This window comes from Pelophylax lessonae (genome assembly GCF_965119305.1).
Source record: "Pelophylax lessonae genome assembly, chromosome: 1".
NCBI lineage: Eukaryota > Metazoa > Chordata > Amphibia > Anura > Ranidae > Pelophylax > Pelophylax lessonae.
In genome coordinates, this window is record NC_138768.1 from 792,097,202 (window position 1) to 792,118,538 (window position 21,337).

At 47.4% G+C, this 21,337-nt stretch overlaps 1 protein-coding gene across 1 annotated transcript in view; it reads right to left on the minus strand.

Annotated features, from left to right (window-relative positions):
• LYAR (Ly1 antibody reactive) overlaps positions 1 to 21,337 on the minus strand; it is a 99,719-nt gene that overhangs the window by 8,886 nt on the left and 69,496 nt on the right. Inside the window, exon 8 of the mRNA XM_082264188.1 lies at positions 18,322 to 18,407. Coding sequence (XP_082120314.1) covers positions 18,322 to 18,407 — 86 coding nt within the window. The remainder of the gene's footprint in view (positions 1 to 18,321; positions 18,408 to 21,337) is intronic.

Consider the following 21,337-nt stretch of genomic DNA (forward strand, 5'->3'; position numbering starts at 1 on the left):
AAAATCAATTTCTCTGATGTTCACTGACAGACACAGCTCCTGATTCTTCTTAACCATTGGGTTATACTGCCCTCTACAGGAGGACACTAGGCAGGAAAAAGCTTAACTACGCTTATGGGCAGTCCCAGGGGGTATACACCCACTCTCAGCTATAGGCCCTCAGTTTTGTTACAAGCAGTGTCAGAAGAAAGCCAACTCCACAGAGGGGTGGGTGCTGTGTCCGTCAATGAACATCAGAGAAATTGATTTTACGGTAAGTCAAAAATCCCATTTTCTCTTTCGTTTGTTGACGGACACAGGTCCTGGTTCTTCTTAAACATTGGGACGTCCCAAAGCAATGTTAAACGTGAGGGGTGGGAAATCATCAGAAAATTTTTTTCCAAGGCTAACCATAGCCAACCAGGTAACAGAGCTCAACCATAAATAACTAGAGCTCACCTGAAAAATAAATACACGCTCAAAGAGGACCAGGATCCCATAAACAGCAGCCGGCAAAAACCTTGTGGCCAAAAGAAGCATCCGCAGATGCCAACACAACCACTTTACAAAAAACTCTGTAAAAGTGTGCACCGACGACCAAGTGGCCGCCTTGCAAAACCTGCGTCACTGACGCTTGAAGACAGAAAGCCCAGGAGACACTAAGCGCCCTAGTACAGTGTGCCTAAACAGGGAAAGGAGAAACTTGACCCCTGATGCAATAGGCCTGAACCACTGTCTGTCTGATCCATCTGGAAATGGTTGCAGAAGTGGACAACCCTTTGTGAGGTCTGTTCATGAGCACAAATAGAGTCTGACTTCCTCAAAGACTCTGTAGTTGCCAGGTACACCCTAATTGCCCAGACCACATCTAAGATATGAAAGCCAATTTTCTTCAGATGTTTAGGCACAGGGAAGCCAACACAACGTCTTCATTCAAATGACAGTCAGAGACCACCTTAAGAAGGCATGACGGACAGAGGCAAAGCACCACCTTATCCTTGTGAAGCACCATAAGGTGAACAACAGGATAACATCATCAGTTCAGACACCTTGCATGCAGAGGTGATAGCCACCAAAGAAAGCTGCCTTCTGGGGCAGCGTAAGCAGGGAAAAACTCCCGAATATTTTCAAAGAGGAGCTTCAGTAGAGCGGAAAGCACCACGTTAAGATTGCAGGTTGGCAACAGAGCCCATGCTGAAGGAACCAAATGTCGGACAACCTGAAGAAAAGGTATGCATCAGGGAGGGTCTGGCCAAAGGTCGTTGGAAAAAGACAGCCAAAACCCGATACCTGGCCCTTGATGGTACTCAAGGCCAATTTTTGTTCATCCCCCTCCCCCCCCCCATGAAGGAAGGTTAAGATCCGATTCCACGAGGAGGAGCGGAGATGAACGCCAAGAGACTCGCAACACGCAATGTACGTCTTCCACGTACGTTGGTATATCTTCCTAGAGGCAGATTTCCTAGCTTTTAACATCGCAAGGAATCACAGATTCAACAAACCTCAACCCTTCAGCACTTGGTGTTCAACAGCCAAGCTGTTAAAGCCAGAGACTGTAAAACAGGATGGAAGATTGGTCCTTGGGACATCAGATCCTCCCAGAGAGGAAGTCCCCAAGGAGCATTGGCGACCAGCCGTACCAGATCTGCATACCAAGACCGGCAAGGCCATCCATTCCACCTGAATCCTGCACTGGAGTCATGACAGAAGTTTGAGAGGGCTGGAACGAACCAGTCAGCCCACCTTAGAATGCTGGCTACTTACACTTCATGTGCTCTCTTCCTTGGTGAATTGACAGATCACTGCCCTGGCATTGTCCGAATTCATTCCTACCGGACACCCCTGAAGACGAATGTCTAATGAGCCAGACAAAAGTCTGATTGTTCGGAGTTCCAGTACACTAATCGACAGTCTGGACTCTCCTGTGCTGAGGACGCCTCTCCACCCGTACAGGCTGGCACCAGTGGAGACAACCATTCACTACAGGAGAAGGATTTTCCCTGTTGAAGTGCCAGAGAGTGAAACCACCTCTAGCGACCATGGATCGTTGGCCCATTTCATCAGAATCTCTTTAGGAGAGATCTTGTGTGGAACTGTGCAAACAGATCGCCTCGAGGGTGGACACCATCGGGCCCAGCACGCGCATGCAAGCCCGGAGGGATGACCATCTGCTGAACAACAGAAGCTGAATTGCCTCCTGCAATGTCTGGAGTTTTTTTTTTTACAAGGAAGAAACACTCTGGCTGAGGCCGAGTCCAGAGTCAGACCCAGACAGGCCATTTTTTTCCTAAATGTTCAGGATTCCACCGAATTCCCTCAGAGTTCGCAGAGCAATCTCCAGTAGTCCATCAGAGCAGTCAGACTCCTCCGCTCGCAGAAGATGATCGTCCAGGTACCCCAGTACCATGATCCCCTGCTGACTCAAACAATGCCAGCAACAGGGCCAACACTCCTTGTGAAGACCCGAGGTGTGGAGGTGAGACCAAAGGTCAGCACCATAAACGGATAATGCTCCTCGTCCATGGCTTGCGACCAGTACATATTAGAATGTGCAGGTAGGCGTCCTTAATGTCGATAGAAGCGAGAAGAAATCCTCCTGATGTAGTGACACCACTACCATGTGGAATGGACTCAATGCAACTTCTGTACTTGCACAAAGCAGCTTAGCGCCTCAAGGTCCAGAATTGGACGTACCTTGCTTTCCTCCTAGGGACTGTAAAGGGATTTGAGTAAACGACCCTTCAAAATTTTCCGAAGTCGGAACCGTAACAATCACACCTTGACATTACAAGTCTTGCACTGCCCCAAAGAGGCCCGTAAGTGATCTGGGGACAAGTGCAGGTTGGAAGGAAAAAACCTTTCCTGGAGGACAAGACCAAACTTGATCTTGTAGCCTGACCGAATAACTTTGTGGACCCACTTGTCCTGTACCAGGGAGGTCCATGGACCCGGAAACCAGCGAAGACATCCCCCACCCCAGATTTGGGTTAGGGCACCCCCTTCATGCAGAGACAGCCTTGCCCGCAGGTCTGGAAGAACCCGCTTGTGGCTTGCCAGACCAGGTCCTCTTGGAACCTCTGGTGGAGGCCCTGACTTTTGATCCCTTGTCTTGAGATCCTGAGAGACGAAGAGACAGCTTAGGAGCCGAGGAGAATGGCCCACGTCTATGACGGGGCTCCTTGCCTTTGGTAGCCTGCTCAAGAGGCTACCCCCGTGAGACCCTTAATGATGTCCTCCAAAGAAGCTCCAAACAGGCGATCCCCTAGAAGAGGGAGATCGGATAAGGCCTTTTTAGAAGTCTAGTCTGCAGACCAGCATAACAGCCAGACAATACACAGAAGGACCACTGCTGATACAGACAGCCTAGAAATAAAAAAGGAGCCGCATCCAAAGAGGCATCACAGACAAACTGTAGCCCCTGGACCAACCGGTCCGCTAACTCTGCAAAGACAGGGGAAAGCTATTCTCCCTCCAGGTCCCGGCGTAAAAGCTTAGCCCACTCGGTCAGAGTTTGCAACACCAGGGCAATAGTAATTACCGACCTAATTGCTGAACCAGCCACAGCGCACATATGGCGGGCCAGAGCATCCAAGCTCTTATTAGCTGGACCTGTAAAGGTCCGGCCCAGGACTCCTCAACCGGGATGAAGGTAACTCAGTTTGACCTGGAAACCGGCGAGTCCACTACAGGAGGGACCGTCCACCTTTTACGCATTAAATCCTCATAAGGATACCGCAAGCAAAAAACGGCTTGCAACCACTGCGTTTTTGACAACCCCACTGGTTTGTAACAATGCTGTCAAGGTAAGCGGAAGGAGGAATACCCTCCCTGCTTTGGAGGGCCTGTGGGTGCCAAAGGGATCTGGTACCTCTGACACGGCAACAGCCGCAACCTACATTTTTATAGTTTCATGCACTGACAGAAACCGTGCATCCACAAGCGCCTATTTAAGCGCGCCTAGAGGAGAAATCATCCTCACTATCAGAGCACTCCGGGTGAGTGGACGCAGACCCAGTAGTGTCCCTACCTATATACGGAGCTCACCCCGAAAACATAATCAGGGGAGGCCACCAACTGTGATCCCGCAATTGGACCACCTATTGGACCCCGAAAAAAACATGGGGGGACGTCCTCCATAGAGGACATAGCCCCCCTTAAAGGGAGCCGCCCGCTGTGACATAGATGCGCAGGCAGGGTACCCTCGCTAAAACAAAGCAGGTGTCCCACACAATAATGGCGGCAAGACTGTCATTAAAAATGAAGCGCTCCCACAGCACCACCCGGTCCAAAGGAGGTGCCAAGCTGACCAAATGGCCCAGCAGGCCGCAGCCACTGCCGCAATTGCATGAATCCTCAGCCCAGCAGATGCCCAAAGGAAGAGTGGGGGCTTCAGCTACATGCACTGGGCCGCCCTCCAACAGCGGCGCCCGACTCGGCCGCATGAAAGACCCACAGTGACCAAAATTTTAGAGGGGCTGGGGGTAAGGGAGGGGAACCAACCATCCCAGGGAGGGGCCCACATCCACCTCAAAACGCTCCAGGGGTAGTGGGGGGACAGCTACTTACCACACCAGGAACAGGGTGGGCACCGCTCCGGACAGAACTCCATCGTAATGTGGGTGCTGTCGGCCAGAAGGAAACACTGCGACTCAGGCCGAAGCCAGTTCGTATGCGTCCTCGCGAGACGTTTAAACGCGCAGACCAGCCCCCGTCCAGTGGGGCTATGTCGTGGGCAGCCTAGCGCGGAGCTGCAGTCTGCATGCGCTCGCTGCCCGGACTGGGGGGACCCTAAGGATCTATATTATCCAGTTCGTCGCCCAGTCCGGCACTTGATTGTAGTTCTCGCAGAAACAAAACAATAAAAAGAGGAAAAAAAATGGATTTTGCTTACCCTAAAATTATTTTCTCTGATGTTCATTGATGGACACAGCTTCATATCTTCATTTGACGGATGGGTTATGCTGCTCTTCCTAGGAATAGGACACTAGGCGGAAAAGGGTTAACAAAGCTTAACTACGCCTATAGGGAAGTCCCAGGTGGACTACTCCCACTTCCTTCTGTTGGATCTCAGTTTTGTAACAAGCAGTGTCAGAAAAATACATAACCCAACTCCAGAGGGGTGGGTGCTGTGTTCATCAATAAACATCAGAGAAAAGGATTTTACAGTAAGACAAAAATACAGTTTTCTCTTTCGTTCATTGAAGGACACAGCTTCATGTCTTCATTTGACAGATGGGACGTCCCAAAGCAGTATCAGCATGAGGGGTGGGAAAAAACACAGAAATTAACAAAATTCCCAAAAAAGGGCTAAAATTATAAAACCAGGTAAACCATGAGCTCAACCAGGAACAGCTGGAGCTCACTTCCAGAAAAAAAAACACCCTCAAGTTGCAGAAGTCTCTGCCACAGCGGCCTACAAAACTTTGCGGCCAAAAGCAGCATCTGCAGATGCAAAAATATCCACCTTGTAGAACTTGGTGAATGTGTGTAAAAGACGCCCAGTTGGTCGCTTTGCAAACCTGGACTACTGACGCCTGATGACGAAAGGCCCAGGAGGCACTAAGCGCCCTCTTGGAATGAGCCTTAATTGAATAGGTCTGCACTACCATTTGCCTGATCCATCTGGAAATTTTCGCAGCAGATGTAGCCTGCCCCTTACAAGGACCATCCGTAAGAATAAACAAGGAATCCGATTTCTGGAAAGGCTCAGTCACCATCAAGTACACCCTGATGGCCCGGACCACATCCAAAGAATGCAAAGCAACCTCTTTTGGATGCTTTGACTTAGGAAATAATGAAGGCAACACAATGTCCTAATTTAAGTGGAACCCCGAAAAGACCTTAGGAAGGAACGACAGACAGGGACAAAGCACCACTTTGTCCCTGTGAACCAGCAGGTAAGGCGACCGACAGGACAAGGCAGCCAACTCTGAGACCCTGCATGATAGTCACCAAGAAACCCACTTTCTGTGGCAAGGTAAGCACAGGAAATTACATATTACATATTCGCCAGCACACCATGGATCTTGCAAAAGCAGTCCAAAAACTTTATTGCAGAGAGGATCACATCGAAAATAGTGCAATGTTTCGGTGTCACTCAGGACCCCTTCATCAGGCATGCATGTCCTGCGTGACTCTGAAACGTTGCACTGTTTTTGATGTGATCCTCTCTGCAATAAAACGTTTTTGGACTGCTTTTGCAAGATCCATGGTGTGCTGGCGAATATGTATGTACCTGTGATAGATCTACTGGCCAACTGGTGATCGCTTCAGCGCCCACAACCTATGTGCTTATATCCAGGAAGGTGTGCCATGGGAATATGAACTTTACGAAATTCCCAAATATTCTCAAAAGGCGTCTTTGAAGAATGGACAGTACCAGGTTAAGATCCCACGGAGGCACCAGGGACAGCACCGGAGGGGAAAAATGGCGAACTCCCTGCACAAAGGTGTGAACCAAGGAATTTGTTGCCAACGGTCTTTGGAAAAAAATTTCCACAGCTGAAATCTGGCCCTTAAATGGTACCCAGGGCCAAACGCTGATCTACACCTCTTTGTAGAAACTCCAGCAGACGTGATACTGAAAAGGAACAAAAAGGAGAAACCCCCCTAGACTCACACCAATATACGATTTCCAAACTCGATGGTAAATCTTCAGAGAAGTAGATTTCCGACAACCCCCTATCCTTCAATACCTGGCTTTCAATAGCCAGACCGTTAAAGCCAGCGACCGTAAAGCAGGATGGAAGATCGGTCCTTGAGACAAATCTTCTCTGAGAGGAAGCTGCCAAGGGGCATTGGCTACCAGTCTTACCAGGCTCGCGTACCAGAAGCGACGAGCCCAGTCTGGGGCCACCAGAATCACTGGAATCCCTTCTGCCTCGATTCTGCGCAGAAGTCTCGGCAGAAGTTGTAGTGGAGGAAAGGCATAAATCAATCAGACAATAACCGGCCCCAAGGGGCCACCAGAGCGTCAGAGGCGTCTGCAAGAGGATCCCGAGACCTCGCAACAAATCTCGGAACCTTCCGGTTGTGACGAGAGGCCATCAGGTCCACAGCAGGGGTCCCCCACCGGAGGAAAAGTTGTTGAAACACTTCCGGGTGAAGGGACCATTCGCCCGGACACAATGACTGACTGAGGTAGTCCACCTGCCAATTTTCCACCTCTGGAACGTGCACAGCAGAGAGCGCTGTAACAAGGCGTTCTGCCCACCTTAGAATACCGGCTACTTCTTTGGCCGCTCGGGCACTTTTGAAGCTCCCTCGGTGATCGATATATATGCCACAGCCGTGGCGTTGTCCGACTGAATCTTTACCAGACACCTCTGGAGATGATCTGTCCACTTGGACAGGCCAAGCCTGATTGTTCGAATTTCCAGGATGTTGATCAGCAGACTGAACTCCTCCCAAGACCAGAAACCCTGGGCTGATTCCGTGCCCAGAACACCTCCCCACCCAGACAGGCTGGCGTCCGTGGTAACCACTGTCCAGAACAGAGAGAGAAAAGACTTTCCTTGTCAAAGCGCCAGGAAGTGGAGCCACCAAAGCAGAGATCCTCTCGCACCCCGACTCAGCAGGATCAAATTGTCCAGAGACTGTGGATTCCTGTCCCATTTGGATAGAATCTCCTTTTGCATAAGCCTGGTATGGAACTGAGCGAATGGAACAGCCTCAAAAAGGTGGAAACCAACAGGCCCAGCACCTGCATGCAAGTTCTGAGAGACAAACGGCGATTGGACAACAGGAGTCTAATCGCATGCTGCAATTTCAAGAGTTTCATTTCCGGAAGAAACACCCAGGCTGAGGCTGAATCCAGAGTCAGCCCTAGGAAATCCAACTTTTTTTTTTTGGACAGGCTCAAGGCTGACTTTTGGAGTCCAGCAGTAATCCTGCAGAGTTCCCACCGTAATGTCCAGATCCTCCTTCAGGACAAACGAGGATTCCTCCCTCAGAAGATCGTCCAGGTACCCCAGTACCGAAATCCCCTGCTGCTTCAGTAAGGCTAACACCGGGGCCAACACTTTTGTGAACACCCGAGGAGCTGAGGGAAGACCATAGGGTAAACGCCACAAATTGATAATGCTCCTCGCCTTTGGCAAAACGAAGAAAATGCTGATGCCCGATGTAGATTGGAATATGAAGGTAAGCATCCTTGATATCGATGGAGGAGAGCAAGTCCCCTTGATGAAGGGAAGCCACGAACCTGTGAATGGACTCCATTTTGAATTTCTGAACCCGCACAAAATGGTTCAGGGCCTTGAGATCCAGGATAGGGCAAACCTTCCCCTCCTTGCTGGGGACAGTAAAGAGGTTTGAATAAAATGCCTAAAAATGTTCAGACTCTGGAACTGGTACTATGACACCCTGTGACACCAAATCCTGCCCTCACCCTAGTACGGGTGAGGGCGTCCCTTCAGGCAGAGGAAGGCTTGTCCGCAAGACCAGAGGAGCCCCTCTTGGACATACCACCCCAGGGTTTCGCCCCCTGCGAAGGGGCGGGAGGATTTAGAACCCTTGTCTGGCAACCCTGTGGGACGAAAAGGCAGCTTGCAAGCCGAAGCGATAGGGCAACTTTTGCAGCAAGGCTCTCTATTTCTAGTAACCTGTGGGAGCAGGTGTAACGTTCATGCGTTTTTGTTAATGGATGGATTTTCAGCTGCAGAATTACCACACTCAGTAGCCTTGTAGAGATACTGTTGAATAAACCTATCCAACTCTCAGGACTTCATCACGGTGTACAGCCTGTTATGCAATATACATATACTCAATCAGATGTTTTAGTGGAGGGATAGAACATATGAGAATGTATAGATGAGAGACAGGTTGTATGGTGATTACTAGGAGTAATATTAGGAGAGTTGCAGGTGATGGTAAAGCAGATAGGTTCTGATGTCTAGTATAATGCAGATGGTAAGAGGACACAGATGGAGTATACTTAGACAGAGTAACCTAGTGCAAGGATAGTTGAAGGTAGTCCCAAGAGCTAACAGTCTATCCAGATGGTATGGAATAGATATATAGATAGTCCTAGTAGTTGCAGTAGATGAGAGTAGGAGATTGGTTAGTAAGGAATCCCCTGTGGGGTACTTATCACTTAGATAGGTTAGTAGTAACCATGTCCATAGATAGAGAGGTGATCCCGTAGCGAGATACGGATCAGCGGCGAGGTTCCGGCGTCAGTTCAGCAAAGGAAATGTCAGCAGCTCCGACTTCACAGGAGAAGGTGCGGTGAACATGTGGTTTGAACGAGCGATGAGTGAGAGAAAGCCGGCGATTGAAATAGCCGCTCATAGCGGCGCTCGGCAATGATGTCATCCGGTCTTAAAGGTATATGCGTCTCTGGTTACACAAGATGGGACGCAATTAGCAAAGGAGAATTATGGAACAAGGGTACCAGAGGTACCAGAACATTACAGTACCCCCCCCCCCTTAAGGCCGGCTCCGGAAGGCCTCTAGAACTGGTTTTTCTGGATATTTCGAGTGGAAATTGTGAATCAGTCTAGGGGCATGTATATCGGAGGTATCCAGCCAGGTGTCATCTTGGGGCCCATAGTTCTTCCATCGTACAAGATACTGGAGTCTTCTTCTATTGAAACGGGAATCCAAAATTTCTTTTTTTTTCAAATTCTTCTCCACCTTCCACTTGTACAGGAGGTGGAGGTGAGATAGTAGGCCTTATTCCTTGGTTAGGAACATGGGGCTTCAGTAGAGACACATGGAAGACAGGATGTATCTTGAGGTCTGCTGGTAATGTGAGTTGTACTGCAGCTTTTCCAATAAGCTTCTCTATTGGGAAAGGTCCCAGAAATAGAGGTCCAAGTTTTTTACTAGGGATTTTTAATCTCAGATTTTTTGTAGAAAGCCAAACAAGATCCCCAATGGCATATTGGGGAGAGGGTTTCCTACGGAGGTCGTAGTACCTCTTTTGTTGGCTATGAGCATGTGATATGGTATTGTTGAGTAATCCCAGAGAATCCTTTATCTGGGCAAGATAATCAGATGCCACTGAATTACTTGATGGCAAGATACGTGGTGGAAGGAGTGTGGGATGAAACCCATAATTTAGGTAAAATGGACTTTGTTTGGTAGTGCTATGAGTCGCGTTGTTATAGGCGAATTCCGCCAGCGGGAGGAGATCTGCCCAATCGTCCTGTAGATACGAAGTATAGCAACGCAGATACTGTTCAATGCACTGGTTAACTCTCTCTGTCTGTCCGTTGGTCTGAGGGTGGTATGGAGAAGTAAGTTTACGCTCTATTCGTAGTATCTGACATAGAGCTAGCCAAAACTGTGAGATGAATTGTGAACCACGGTCAGACAGCAATGTTTTTGGAATACCATGTAACTTAAAGACATGTTTCACAAGTAATTCCGCTGTTTGTTTGGACGAAGGTAGTCTTCGGATAGGAGTAAAATGTGCCATCTTGGTCAGATGGTCCACTGATACCAAAGATGGTGTTGAATCCTTTGGAAGGTGGTAGTTCCACTATGAAGTCTAAGGATACCACTTCCCACGGAAACTGGGGTATCGGTAAACTACAAAGTAACCCCGATGGTTTCGTGTTGTCGATTTTAGACCTTGCACAGATATCACAAGATGAAACGAACTTTTTTACGGTTGTCTTCATGTCTGGCCACCAAAACTGCCTAGTAAGTAGATTTAAAGTTTTAGTCATACCCATATGTCCTGCCATAGGTACGTCATGCGACAATTCCAAGATTTTGGTTCGCATAGTAGGGGGTATGTATAATTTATCGTTGTAATAGAGGAAGCCTTCTGCGTCAGTAGTTAGTTGTGGTGGAGGTGAGTCCAGTCCTATGCTGTGCAAAATCTCTTCCTTCAGGGGGCGAATGACACAGATAATACGTTCAAGTGGTATTATAGGAACTGAGGGAACCTCGGTAGAATCTTTCTCGGCTAGTCGTGAAAGTGAATCCGCTTTTTTATTTTTGTCTGCGGGCGTATAAGTCACTAAAAAATTAAACCTCAGAAAGAATAACGACCACCGAACCTGTCGGTGGGAAAGAGTTCTATTAGTCTGAAGGTATTGAAGGTTTTTGTGATCAGTATATATCAGGATTGGCAATTGAGTGCCCTCAAGTAGATGTCGCCAATTCTCTAATGCCAGTTTTATGGCTAATAACTCCTTCTCTCCTACTGGGTAGTTCACCTCTGGGCTGCTTAATGACTTTGAGAAGAAAGCAACTGGGTGAAGAGGTGAGGTGTTTGTTGGTCGTTGTGAGAGAACTGCTCCTACTGCCATATTTGACGCATCTACCTCCAAGATGTATTGAAGGGATGGGTCTGGATGGCATAGTATGGGGGCAGTAGTGAAGCTTGATTTCAGCAGACAGAATGCTCCATCTGCTTCTTTTGACCAATTAAATGGTTTCTTCGTGCTTGTGAGTTGTGTGAGAGGTTTCACAATAGCAGAGAAGTTCTTAATGAATTTCCTATAGTAGTTAGAGAATCCTAGGAACCTTTGCAATGCTTTGCGAGTGGTTGGCACAGGCCAATCTAGAATGCAGGATATTTTGCTCATGTCCATCTTGATTCCATTTTTTGATATAATATATCCTAGGAATAGTACTACTTCTTTATGAAACAAAAATTTTTTTGATTTAACATATAAGTTATGTGCAAGTAGTCTTGACAACACAAGTCTCACATGTTTTATGTGCTCAGGTAAGGAATGAGAATAGATGAGTATATCGTCCAAATATACTACAACACAAACGTCAAGCAAGTCTCTGAATATCTCATTTATAAACCGTTGGAAGGCTGCGGGAGCATTACATAGCCCAAATGGCATTACAAGGTACTCAAACAGTCCGTATCTGGTTCTGAATGCCGTCTTCCATTCATCCCCTTTACGGATTCGAATTTAATTGTATGCCCCTTTTAGGTCCAATTTTGAAAAGAGAGAAGCTCCACGCACCTGTTCGATAAGTTCAGGAATAAGAGGTAAAGGATAACGATCCTTTATTGTAATGGCATTTAATTGTCTGAAATCCATGATAGGCCTAAGGCTAGAATCCTCATTGCGGACAAAGAAGAGTCCAGCAGCAGTGGAGGAAGTAGAAGGTCGGATGAATCCTTTTGCCAAGTTCTCATCCAGATACTCCTTAAGATGAGAGAGTTCATCCTGTGAGAGAGGATAAACATGTCCGAAGGGCAACTTGCTATTAGGGAGTAGATCGATACAACAATCATAGTCCCTATGAGGAGGTAGCATTTGAGCGTTTTTTTCAAGGAAAACCTCCGATAAGTCCTGATAACACTTGGGTATAATGTCATCCGGCACTACAGACAGGATCCTATCATATGTGGGGAGATTACACGTCGTTTCACAACAGTGCGAAGAGAACGCTAGTGTTCTTGTTTTCCAATCGATGATTGGTTGATGTATGTGTAACCAGGGGAGTCCCAAAATGATTGGGAAATGTGGTGATGTTAACACATCAAAGGTGGTGGTCTCCACATGAGACTCATCAGCAGTTACAAGGAGTGCCTGTGTCGGACTGGTGATAGGACCAGAGGATAGGGGGGGTACCGTTAATAAAACTAACGGAGACAGGTTTGGGTTTTGAAACAATAGGTATTTTATTAAGGGAGACAAAACAAATGTCAATGTAGTTTCCACAAGATCCTGTGTCGATCATAGCCTGGGTGGTGATCCTAGTTTGGTCCCACTGCAATGTTAAATGAACAAAAAGATAAGGATTAGAAAAGGAAGTTGTGAGTCCGCCTAGCAAGACATTTGAACACTCACCCTTTTTTCTGCGGACAAGGGGACAGCCGCTTATCAAATGATTCGGGGATGCGCAGTACATGCAGAGATGTTCGGTCTTCCTTCTGGCACGTTCAGAAAGGGTCAGAGGTGGGCGTATCATTCCTACCTCCATAGGAGTAGGGTCAGCAGGCAACATCCGAGAAGGACTGGAAAATGGTGAGCCCATCTTCTCAGCCTCTCTTTCTCGTAGTCTGTCAATATTGATACTGGTCTGTATCAGTCCCTCCAGAGTGCCAGGTAAATCCGCTCGGGCGAGCTCGTCTTTAACGGCCTCAGATAGGCCGAGTCTAAACTGCGTTCTCAAAGATGTGTCGTTCCACCCTGAATCAGGGGACCATCTTTTAAAATTTGCCACAAAATCTTCAACGGGTCTCCTTCCTTGTTTCAAGGCCCGTAACTGGGTATCAGCGGTACTCTGCTTATTGGGGGTCTTCATATAAACTAGCGAGTTGTGCTAGGAATAGAGGGTAAGAATTAAGGAGTGGATCATCCTTTTCAAAGAGAGCCCAGGCCCGGGGTTCACCCGTTAAATAGGAGATGATGGTACAAACTTTAATTTGGTCAGTGGTGTAGGTTAGAGGTTTTAACAAAAAAAGTAAACGACATGCGTTTTTAAATTCACTAAATTTGCTCCGATCACCAGAAAACACTAGAGGAGGGTTTATCTTAGGCTCACGGGGCTGAGTAGCAGAAAGCTGTGTGAGACGGCCAACCTGCTGTCTCAAGGTCTGATTTTCGTTTTGTACCTCTGTAAGCGCAAGGATCAATGCATCTACTTGCTGTTTTAATTGTAGTACATGAGTGGGTAATTCTGCTGAATCCATTTTTTTTTTTTAGGGCTCGTTCAATCTGTAACGTTCATGCGTTTTTGTTAATGGATGGATTTTCAGCTGCAGAATTACCACACTCAGTAGCCTTGTAGAGATACTGTTGAATAAACCTATCCAACTCTCAGGACTTCATCACGGTGTACAGCCTGTTATGCAATATACATGTACTCAATCAGATGTTTTAGTGGAGGGATAGAACATATGAGAATGTATAGATGAGAGACAGGTTGTATGGTGATTACTAGGAGTAATATTAGGAGAGTTGCAGGTGATGGTAAAGCAGATAGGTTCTGATGTCTAGTATAATGCAGATGGTAAGAGGACACAGATGGAGTATACTTAGACAGAGTAACCTAGTGCAAGGATAGTTGAAGGTAGTCCCAAGAGCTAACAGTCTATGCAGATGGTATGGAATAGATAGATAGATAGCCCTAGTAGTTGCAGTAGATGAGAGTAGGAGATTGGTTAGTAAGGAATCCCCTGTGGGGTACTTATCACTTAGATAGGTTAGTAGTAACAATGTCCATAGATAGAGAGGTGATCCCGTAGCGAGATACGGATCAGCGGCGAGGTTCCGGCGTCAGTTCAGCAAAGGAAATGTCAGCAGCTCCGACTTCACAGGAGAAGGTGCGGTGAACATGTGGTTTGAACGAGCGATGAGTGAGAGAAAGCCGGCGATTGAAATAGCCGCTCATAGCGGCGCTCGGCAATGATGTCATCCGGTCTTAAAGGTATATGCGTCTCTTGTTACACAAGATGGGACGCAATTAGCAAAGGAGAATTATGGAACAAGGGTACCAGAGGTACCAGAACATTACAGCAGGGTGCTCTTGCCCCCCGTGAGACCCTTTATGATCTCTTCCATGGAGGCTCCGAACAAGGGAACCCCCAGCACCTTCTTGGAGGCCTGGTCCGCAGACCAGCCTTTTAACCAGATCATGCGGCGCAAGGTTACTGCTGTCACAATACCCTGCAGGCTAAGGAGGCTGCATCCAGGGAGGCATCACAAATATACTGTAACCCCTGTATTACTGGTCCGCCAGCTCCGCCATTTCATGAGGGTGCTGACCCTCTTTCAACTCCTAGCATAAAAGCTTCACCCACTCCGTCAAGGTCTGGGAGACCAAGGTAATGGCAAAATACCAGCCTCAGGATTGAACCTGCCATGGTAAAAAGATCGCAGACCAAGGACTCAGCCTTCCTATCTGCAGGGTCCTTAAAGGACGGGGAGTCCTCCACTGGTAATAACGTGACTTAATTTAGCCTAAAAACCTGAGAGTCCACCGGTGGCACTGACGATTTCTTTAGGCGGGACTACTCAAAAGGATACCTCCTAGCGGAAACGCTTAGGTATCCCAGCCATGCTTTTCGTGGACCACCACTGGCTGGCGACAATCTCATCGAAATAGGTAGGGAAGGAGAACACCTTAGCACTCTGGATGGCCTGCAGATGCCAAATTGCAAAAGTTTTCCGCAATAAAACAAATCAGTGCCTCTACAAGCGCTTTTTTTGTGCGGAGTCATCCTCATTATCAGAGCAATTGAAGTGCATGGACACGGACCCTGTGGGGTGGCCAGATCAGCCTCAGAATCTGAGGAGGCAAAGCGAAACAAGTGAAGGCGAAGGGCGCTTTTTGCCAGGTCTTTTTTGTAAGACCATATCCACTTTAGATACTAGAGACTGCAAGACTGCTGTCATGGCTGCCATAGCAGAGTGGGACCCCGAGGATCCCCCTCTGAGAGCGAAAAAATACAGTGTAAATGTATCAAAAGCCTGTGAAAAATCCCCACAGGAGCTGAATCCTGTGGTACCATAGGTCCCAGCAACACTGCAATAGAAGAACAGGTAGGGAGATACCACCCAAGGACTCACCACCAAGCGTGTCTCAGCAAGGAGCAGGGAGAGAGAGAGGAAAGAGGGCCAACAGCCTGCAGCAGACCGATCCGAGAGGAAGAGGAAAAGGCCGTGCTGTCACTAGAGGCCACCCGCCAAGCACCGCTCCATGTGCGTGATTCGCATAAGGTATGTACAAGGCCAGGGGGGCCTTGTAGGGTCCCCCCTCAGTACTCAACACCCCAAAGCAGACATCCAGCTGGGGGGGGGGGGCTGCTGCGGGCAAGAGGAATGCTGTGACTCCAGCCGCGACCAGGTCGTGTGAGTCCTGCGAGGTGTCCCACTCGCAAGCCAGCCCCTGTCCAGTGGGGCTAAGTCGTGGCCGACCTAGCGGGAAGCTGAGGTCTGCAAGCGCTCGCTGGCCAGACTGGGACGACCGCAAGGATCTAGGATATCCAGTGTGTGACCCAGTCCGACAGTTGATTGTAGTTCTCACAGGAACAGACTTGATTGCAGTGTACAACAGGAAAAAGGTTCCATAGGAAAAAATGCTAGGACCAGAGATCCCAACAAGGAGCTAGGTTCTTTTTTCTGACTAGGCAGAAAAAAAAAAAACAGATCCTAGAGCAGGAAGTGGGAGTATACCACCTGGTACTGCCCTATAGGGGTTAAGCTTTGTTAACTCTCTTCCACCTAGGTTTCTACTCCTCGGAAGAGCAGCATAACCCATCTGTCAAATGAGGATATGAAGCTGTGTCCGTCAATGAACGAAAGAGAAAATTCCATTTAAAATGAAAAAAGAGATCCCAGAAAGGAACTAGGCCCTTAGACCTGACTAGGCAGAAAAAAACCTATAGCTGATTGTGCCTATAGCTGAGAGCGGGTGTATACCCCCTGGGACTGCCCATAGGCATAGTCAACCTTTTGTCTGCCTAGTGTCCTACTCCTGTATGGAGCAGTATAACCCAATGGTTAAGAAGAATCAGGAGCTGTATTTGTCAATGAATGAAAGAAAACAATATTTTTAACTGTCTGCTATAAAACAAATCCAATAAAATGTCAAAAATCAAAATTTCTTCAGCAATTTAGGCCAATATGTATTCTGCTACATATTTTTGGTATAAAAAATCCCAATAAGTGTATATTGATTGGTTTGCGCAAACGTTCTAAAAACCTGCACTATCACTGTACCAATGACACTGGCTGGGAAGGGGTTAACAGGGGTGTTTAAAGGGTTAACTGTGTGCCTAACCATTGTTTTAGTGTAGTGTGGAAGGTGCTTTTACTAGTGGAAGGCATAGATCGGTGTTTCTGCTTTACAGGAACACACAGGATCCATGTCTTCCCTACTGACAGAATGGCAATCTGCCTTGCTCACATATGCATACTGCTGTTCTGCCCGTGTACCGAATAATTTGCGGTTGCCAGTGAACATCAAGTCATAGCGGGAGCAAGCCCCCGGCAGCGCGCACTTACGCCCACTACCCGGAAGTGAAGGATGACATATATAGTATCTCACAAAAGTGAGTACAACCCTCAGATTTTTCTAAATATTTTATATCTTTTCATGTGACAACACTGAAGAAATTAAACTTTCCTATAATGTAAAGTAGTGAGTGTACAGCTTGCCTAAAAGTGTAAAAATGCGCTGTCCCCTCAAAATAACACACAGCCATCAATGTTTAAACCACTGGCAACAAAAGTGAGTACAACCCCAAGTTAAAAAATGTCCAAATTGGGCCCAAGGTGTCAATATTTTGTGTGGCCACCATTATTTTCCAGCACTGCCTTAACCCTCTTGGGCATGGAGTTCACCAGAGCTTCTAGGTTGCCACTGGAGTCCTCTTCAACTCCTCCATGATGACATCACGGAGCTGGTGGATGTTAGTGGCCTTGCACTCCCCCACCTTCGGTTTGAGGATGCCCCACAGATGCTCAATAGGGTTTAGGTCTGGAGACATGCTTGGCCAGTCCATCGCCTTTCTCCTCAACTTCTTTAGCAAGGCAGTGGTCTTGGAGGTGTGTTTGGGGTCGTTCTCATGTTGGAATACTGCCCTGTGGCCCAGTCTCCAAAGGGAGGGGATCATGCTCTGCTTTAGTATGTCACAGTACATGTTGGCATTCACGGTTCCCTCAATGAACTTTAACTCCCCAGTCCCGGCGCGATTCTTGCAGCCCCAGACCATGACACTCTCATCACTATGCTTGACTGTAGGCAAGACACACTTATCTTTGTACTCCTCACCTGGTTGCCGCCACACACGCTTGACACCATCTGAACCAAAAAAGTTTATCTTGGTCTCATCAGACACAGGACATGGTTCCAGTAATCCAAGACCCTAGTGTGCTTGTCTTCAGCAAACTGTTTGTGGGCTTTCTTGCGCATCATCTTTAGAAGAGGCTTCCATTCGAGACAATAGCCATGCAGACCAATTTGATGCAGTATGCAGAGTATGGTCTGAGCACTGACAGGCTATATTGCGGTCTGCAACCTGGTGTTCATGGTTACTAGACTGTAGTTTAACCATTTCAGGTAGCAGAAACCTGCTCTCCACAGTTGCTGTCTTTGAGGATGCCTGGGAAACCTACATCTTTGGCAAATATTAGAAAATCTGCAGAATTTTTCCCATGACCATAAAATTATAAAATGGCTTACATAACAATAAAATGTTATAAATATTTACTAACCAAACCTCAGCTAAACTGGGATGGGAAAGAGCACTGAGTCCCTTGAACACAGGCTGCCTATAGGCTGCCAAAGCAAGCATATTCTATACATTAAGAATGTATAGCAGATATGCTTTAGGCAGGAAATGTGAAAAAGCATTTTAGGTTCAGAATGTGACATGATGACCATATACACATATTTATTAGTACAATTTACCTTCTTCTTCAGTTTCTTGATGGGAAGTTCATGGTCAGGAGCCTGCCTTAATACAGCTTTGATAGTTCCCTTCCAGTTAAATTTACCTGTAAAATATAGGTGAACAGTTTTTCCACCCTTAACTCAACTGTGTCATCTTACCAATCAATCATTAATACAATAAGGCAAAGTCTGGTGATGTACACAATGAAAGAAAAAAAATGTGTAACCCTTTTATACACAACTAAACTGTTACATTTGTAAATTAATATTTTTCCTAGTTGCCATGTAAAAAGCCAGGAGATTATTCCATGGAACTGCAAAGAAGTGACTACCAGGCTGGCAGAGTGTCATTGCAGAAACAAGGCAAGAGAAGAGAAGTGGTGTGTGTAGTAACCAAAAGGAAGCCATAAAAAAAATTGATTTTTGACTTACCGTAAAATCCATTCCTCTGATGTTCATTGACGGACACAGCTCTTGTCATTCCTGACCATTGGGTTATGCTGCCCCCTACAGGAGTAAGACACTATACAGAATAAACTGGCTACACCCATGGGCAGTCCAAGGGGGCATACTCCCTCTTCCTGCTATAGTCACGTTTTGCTATAAGCAGTGTCAGGATAATTATAATTTCACAGAGGGGTGGGTGCTGTGTCCGTCAATAAACATCAGAGAAATGAATTTTTACGGTAGGTAAAAAAAACATTTTTTCTTTCGCTCATTGACGGACACAGCTTCTGTCATTGTTGACCATTGGGACGTCTCAAAGCAGTGTAAAACACGAGGGGTGGGAAACAGCAAAAAATTCCCAAGGCTAAACAGTAGCCAACCAGGTAAACAGGGGCTCAACCAAAACAACTGGAGCCTACCTGAAAAAAAAAAAAAAAAAAAAAAAATATTATATATATATATATATATATATATATATATATATATATATATATATATATATATATATATACATATACACCCTCAAAGAGCATCAGGTCCTCTTAAACAGCAGGCTGAAAAACCTTGCGGCCAAACATCATCCACTCTATAGAACTTTGTGAAAGTGTGCACCGACGACCAGATGGCCACCTTGCAAACCTGTGTCACTGACGCCTGATGATGGAAAGCCCAGAAGGCACCAAGCGCTCTAGTAGTGTGCGCCTTGACAGGGAAAAGAGGAACCTGACCCCTGATGGAATAGGCCTGAACCGCCGTCTGTCTGATCCATCTGGAAATGGTCACCAAGGAAGCGGACAACCCTTTGCGAGGTCCATCCGTGAGCACAAACAAAAAGTCTGACTTCCTGAAAAACTCCGTAGCTGCCAGGTACACCCTAATTGCCCGGACCACATCCAAGGCAATTTCCTTCGGATGTTTAGGCCTGGGACACAGAGAAGGCAACACAATGTCTTCCTTCAAAAGAAAGTCAGAGACCACCTTAGGAAGGAATGACGGACAGGGGTGAAGCACCACCTTATCCTTGTGAATCACCAGATAGAGTAAACGACAGGATAACGCCGCCATTTCCGACTCCCTGCGTGCAGAGGTGATAGCCACCTTCTGGGACAGCGTAAGCAGGGAAATCTCCCGAATATTTTAAAAAGGAGGCTTCTGTAGCGCTGAAAGCACCAAATTAGGATCCCAAGGCGCCAATGGAGAGCGCACTGGAGCAACCAAACGTCGGACACCCTAAAGAAAAGTACACACTGGGTAGTGTGTGGCCAAAGGTCGTTGAAAAAAGACCGCCAAGGACGATACCTGGTCCTTGATGGTACTCAATGCCAATTTCTGTTCAACCCCCGTTAAAGGAAGGTTAAGACCTGATCCACAGAGAAGGAGCGAGGATGAACCCAAAGTGACCAACACCAAGCAAAGTACGTCTTTCACGTACGATGGTAGATCCTCCTAGAAGTAGAATTCCTAGCTTTCAAAAACATAGGAATCACAGACTCAGACAAACCCCTATCCTTTAGCACCTGCCGTTCAACAGTCAAGCCATAAAAGCCAGCAACTGAAAAGCAGGGTGGAAGATCAGTCCGGGGGACAGCAGATCCTCCCTGAGAAGAAGCATCCAAGAAACGTTGGTGACTAGCCACACTAGATTGGCGTACAAAGCCCGGCGAGGTCAGCCTGGAGCCACTAAGATGACCGGAAGTCCTTCTGCCTCGATCCTGCGTAGGAGTCTGGGCAGAGACTTGAGAGCAAGGTTAGCGTAGCTAAGACAATACTGACCCCCACGGGGCAACCAGCGGGTCTGTGGAGTCCGCCAGTGGATCCCTTGACTGAGCCACAAACCTCTGCACCTTTCTGTTGAGCCGAGACGCCAACAGGTCTACCTCAGGGGTGCCCCACCGGAGAGAGAGCTGATGAAACACCTCCGGATGAAGGAACCACTCCCCTTGATCCAACGCCTGCCGACTGAGGTAATCTGCCTGCCAATTTTCCACCCCAGGAGTGTGTATGGCGGAGGGGGCTGGAACGAATCGTTCTGCCCACTTTAGAATGCTGGCTACCTCCAGAGCGGCCAGGGCACTTCTTGTGCCCCTTTGGTGATTGACGTAAGCCCCTGCCATTGCATTGTCCGATTGAATGTGCACTGGGCATCCCTGAAAATGATCCGCCCAAGAAACCAGACAGTCTAATTGCTCGGCGTTCCAGGACATTGATCGATAGTCTGGACTCTTCCAGCATCCAGATCCCCTGAGCAGAATGCTTGCCGAGGACGCCTCCCCATCCGGACAGGATGTGGTGACCACTGTCCAATACAAGCAGAGGAATCATTTTCCAAGGAGAAGCGCCGGAAAGTGAAGCCACCATATCAGGACTCCTTTGTTCCCCGGCTCAGCCGGATGTAATTATCCAAAGACTGCGGAGTCTTGTCCCACTTGGTCAGAATCTCCCTTTGCAAGGACCCCAAATGGAACTGTGCAAACGGAACTGCCTCAAAAAGGTAGATACCATCAGGCCCAGCACCAGCATGCAAGTCCGGAGGGATGACCATCTATTGGACAGCAGGAGAATTGCAGTCTGCATTTTCTGGAGTTCG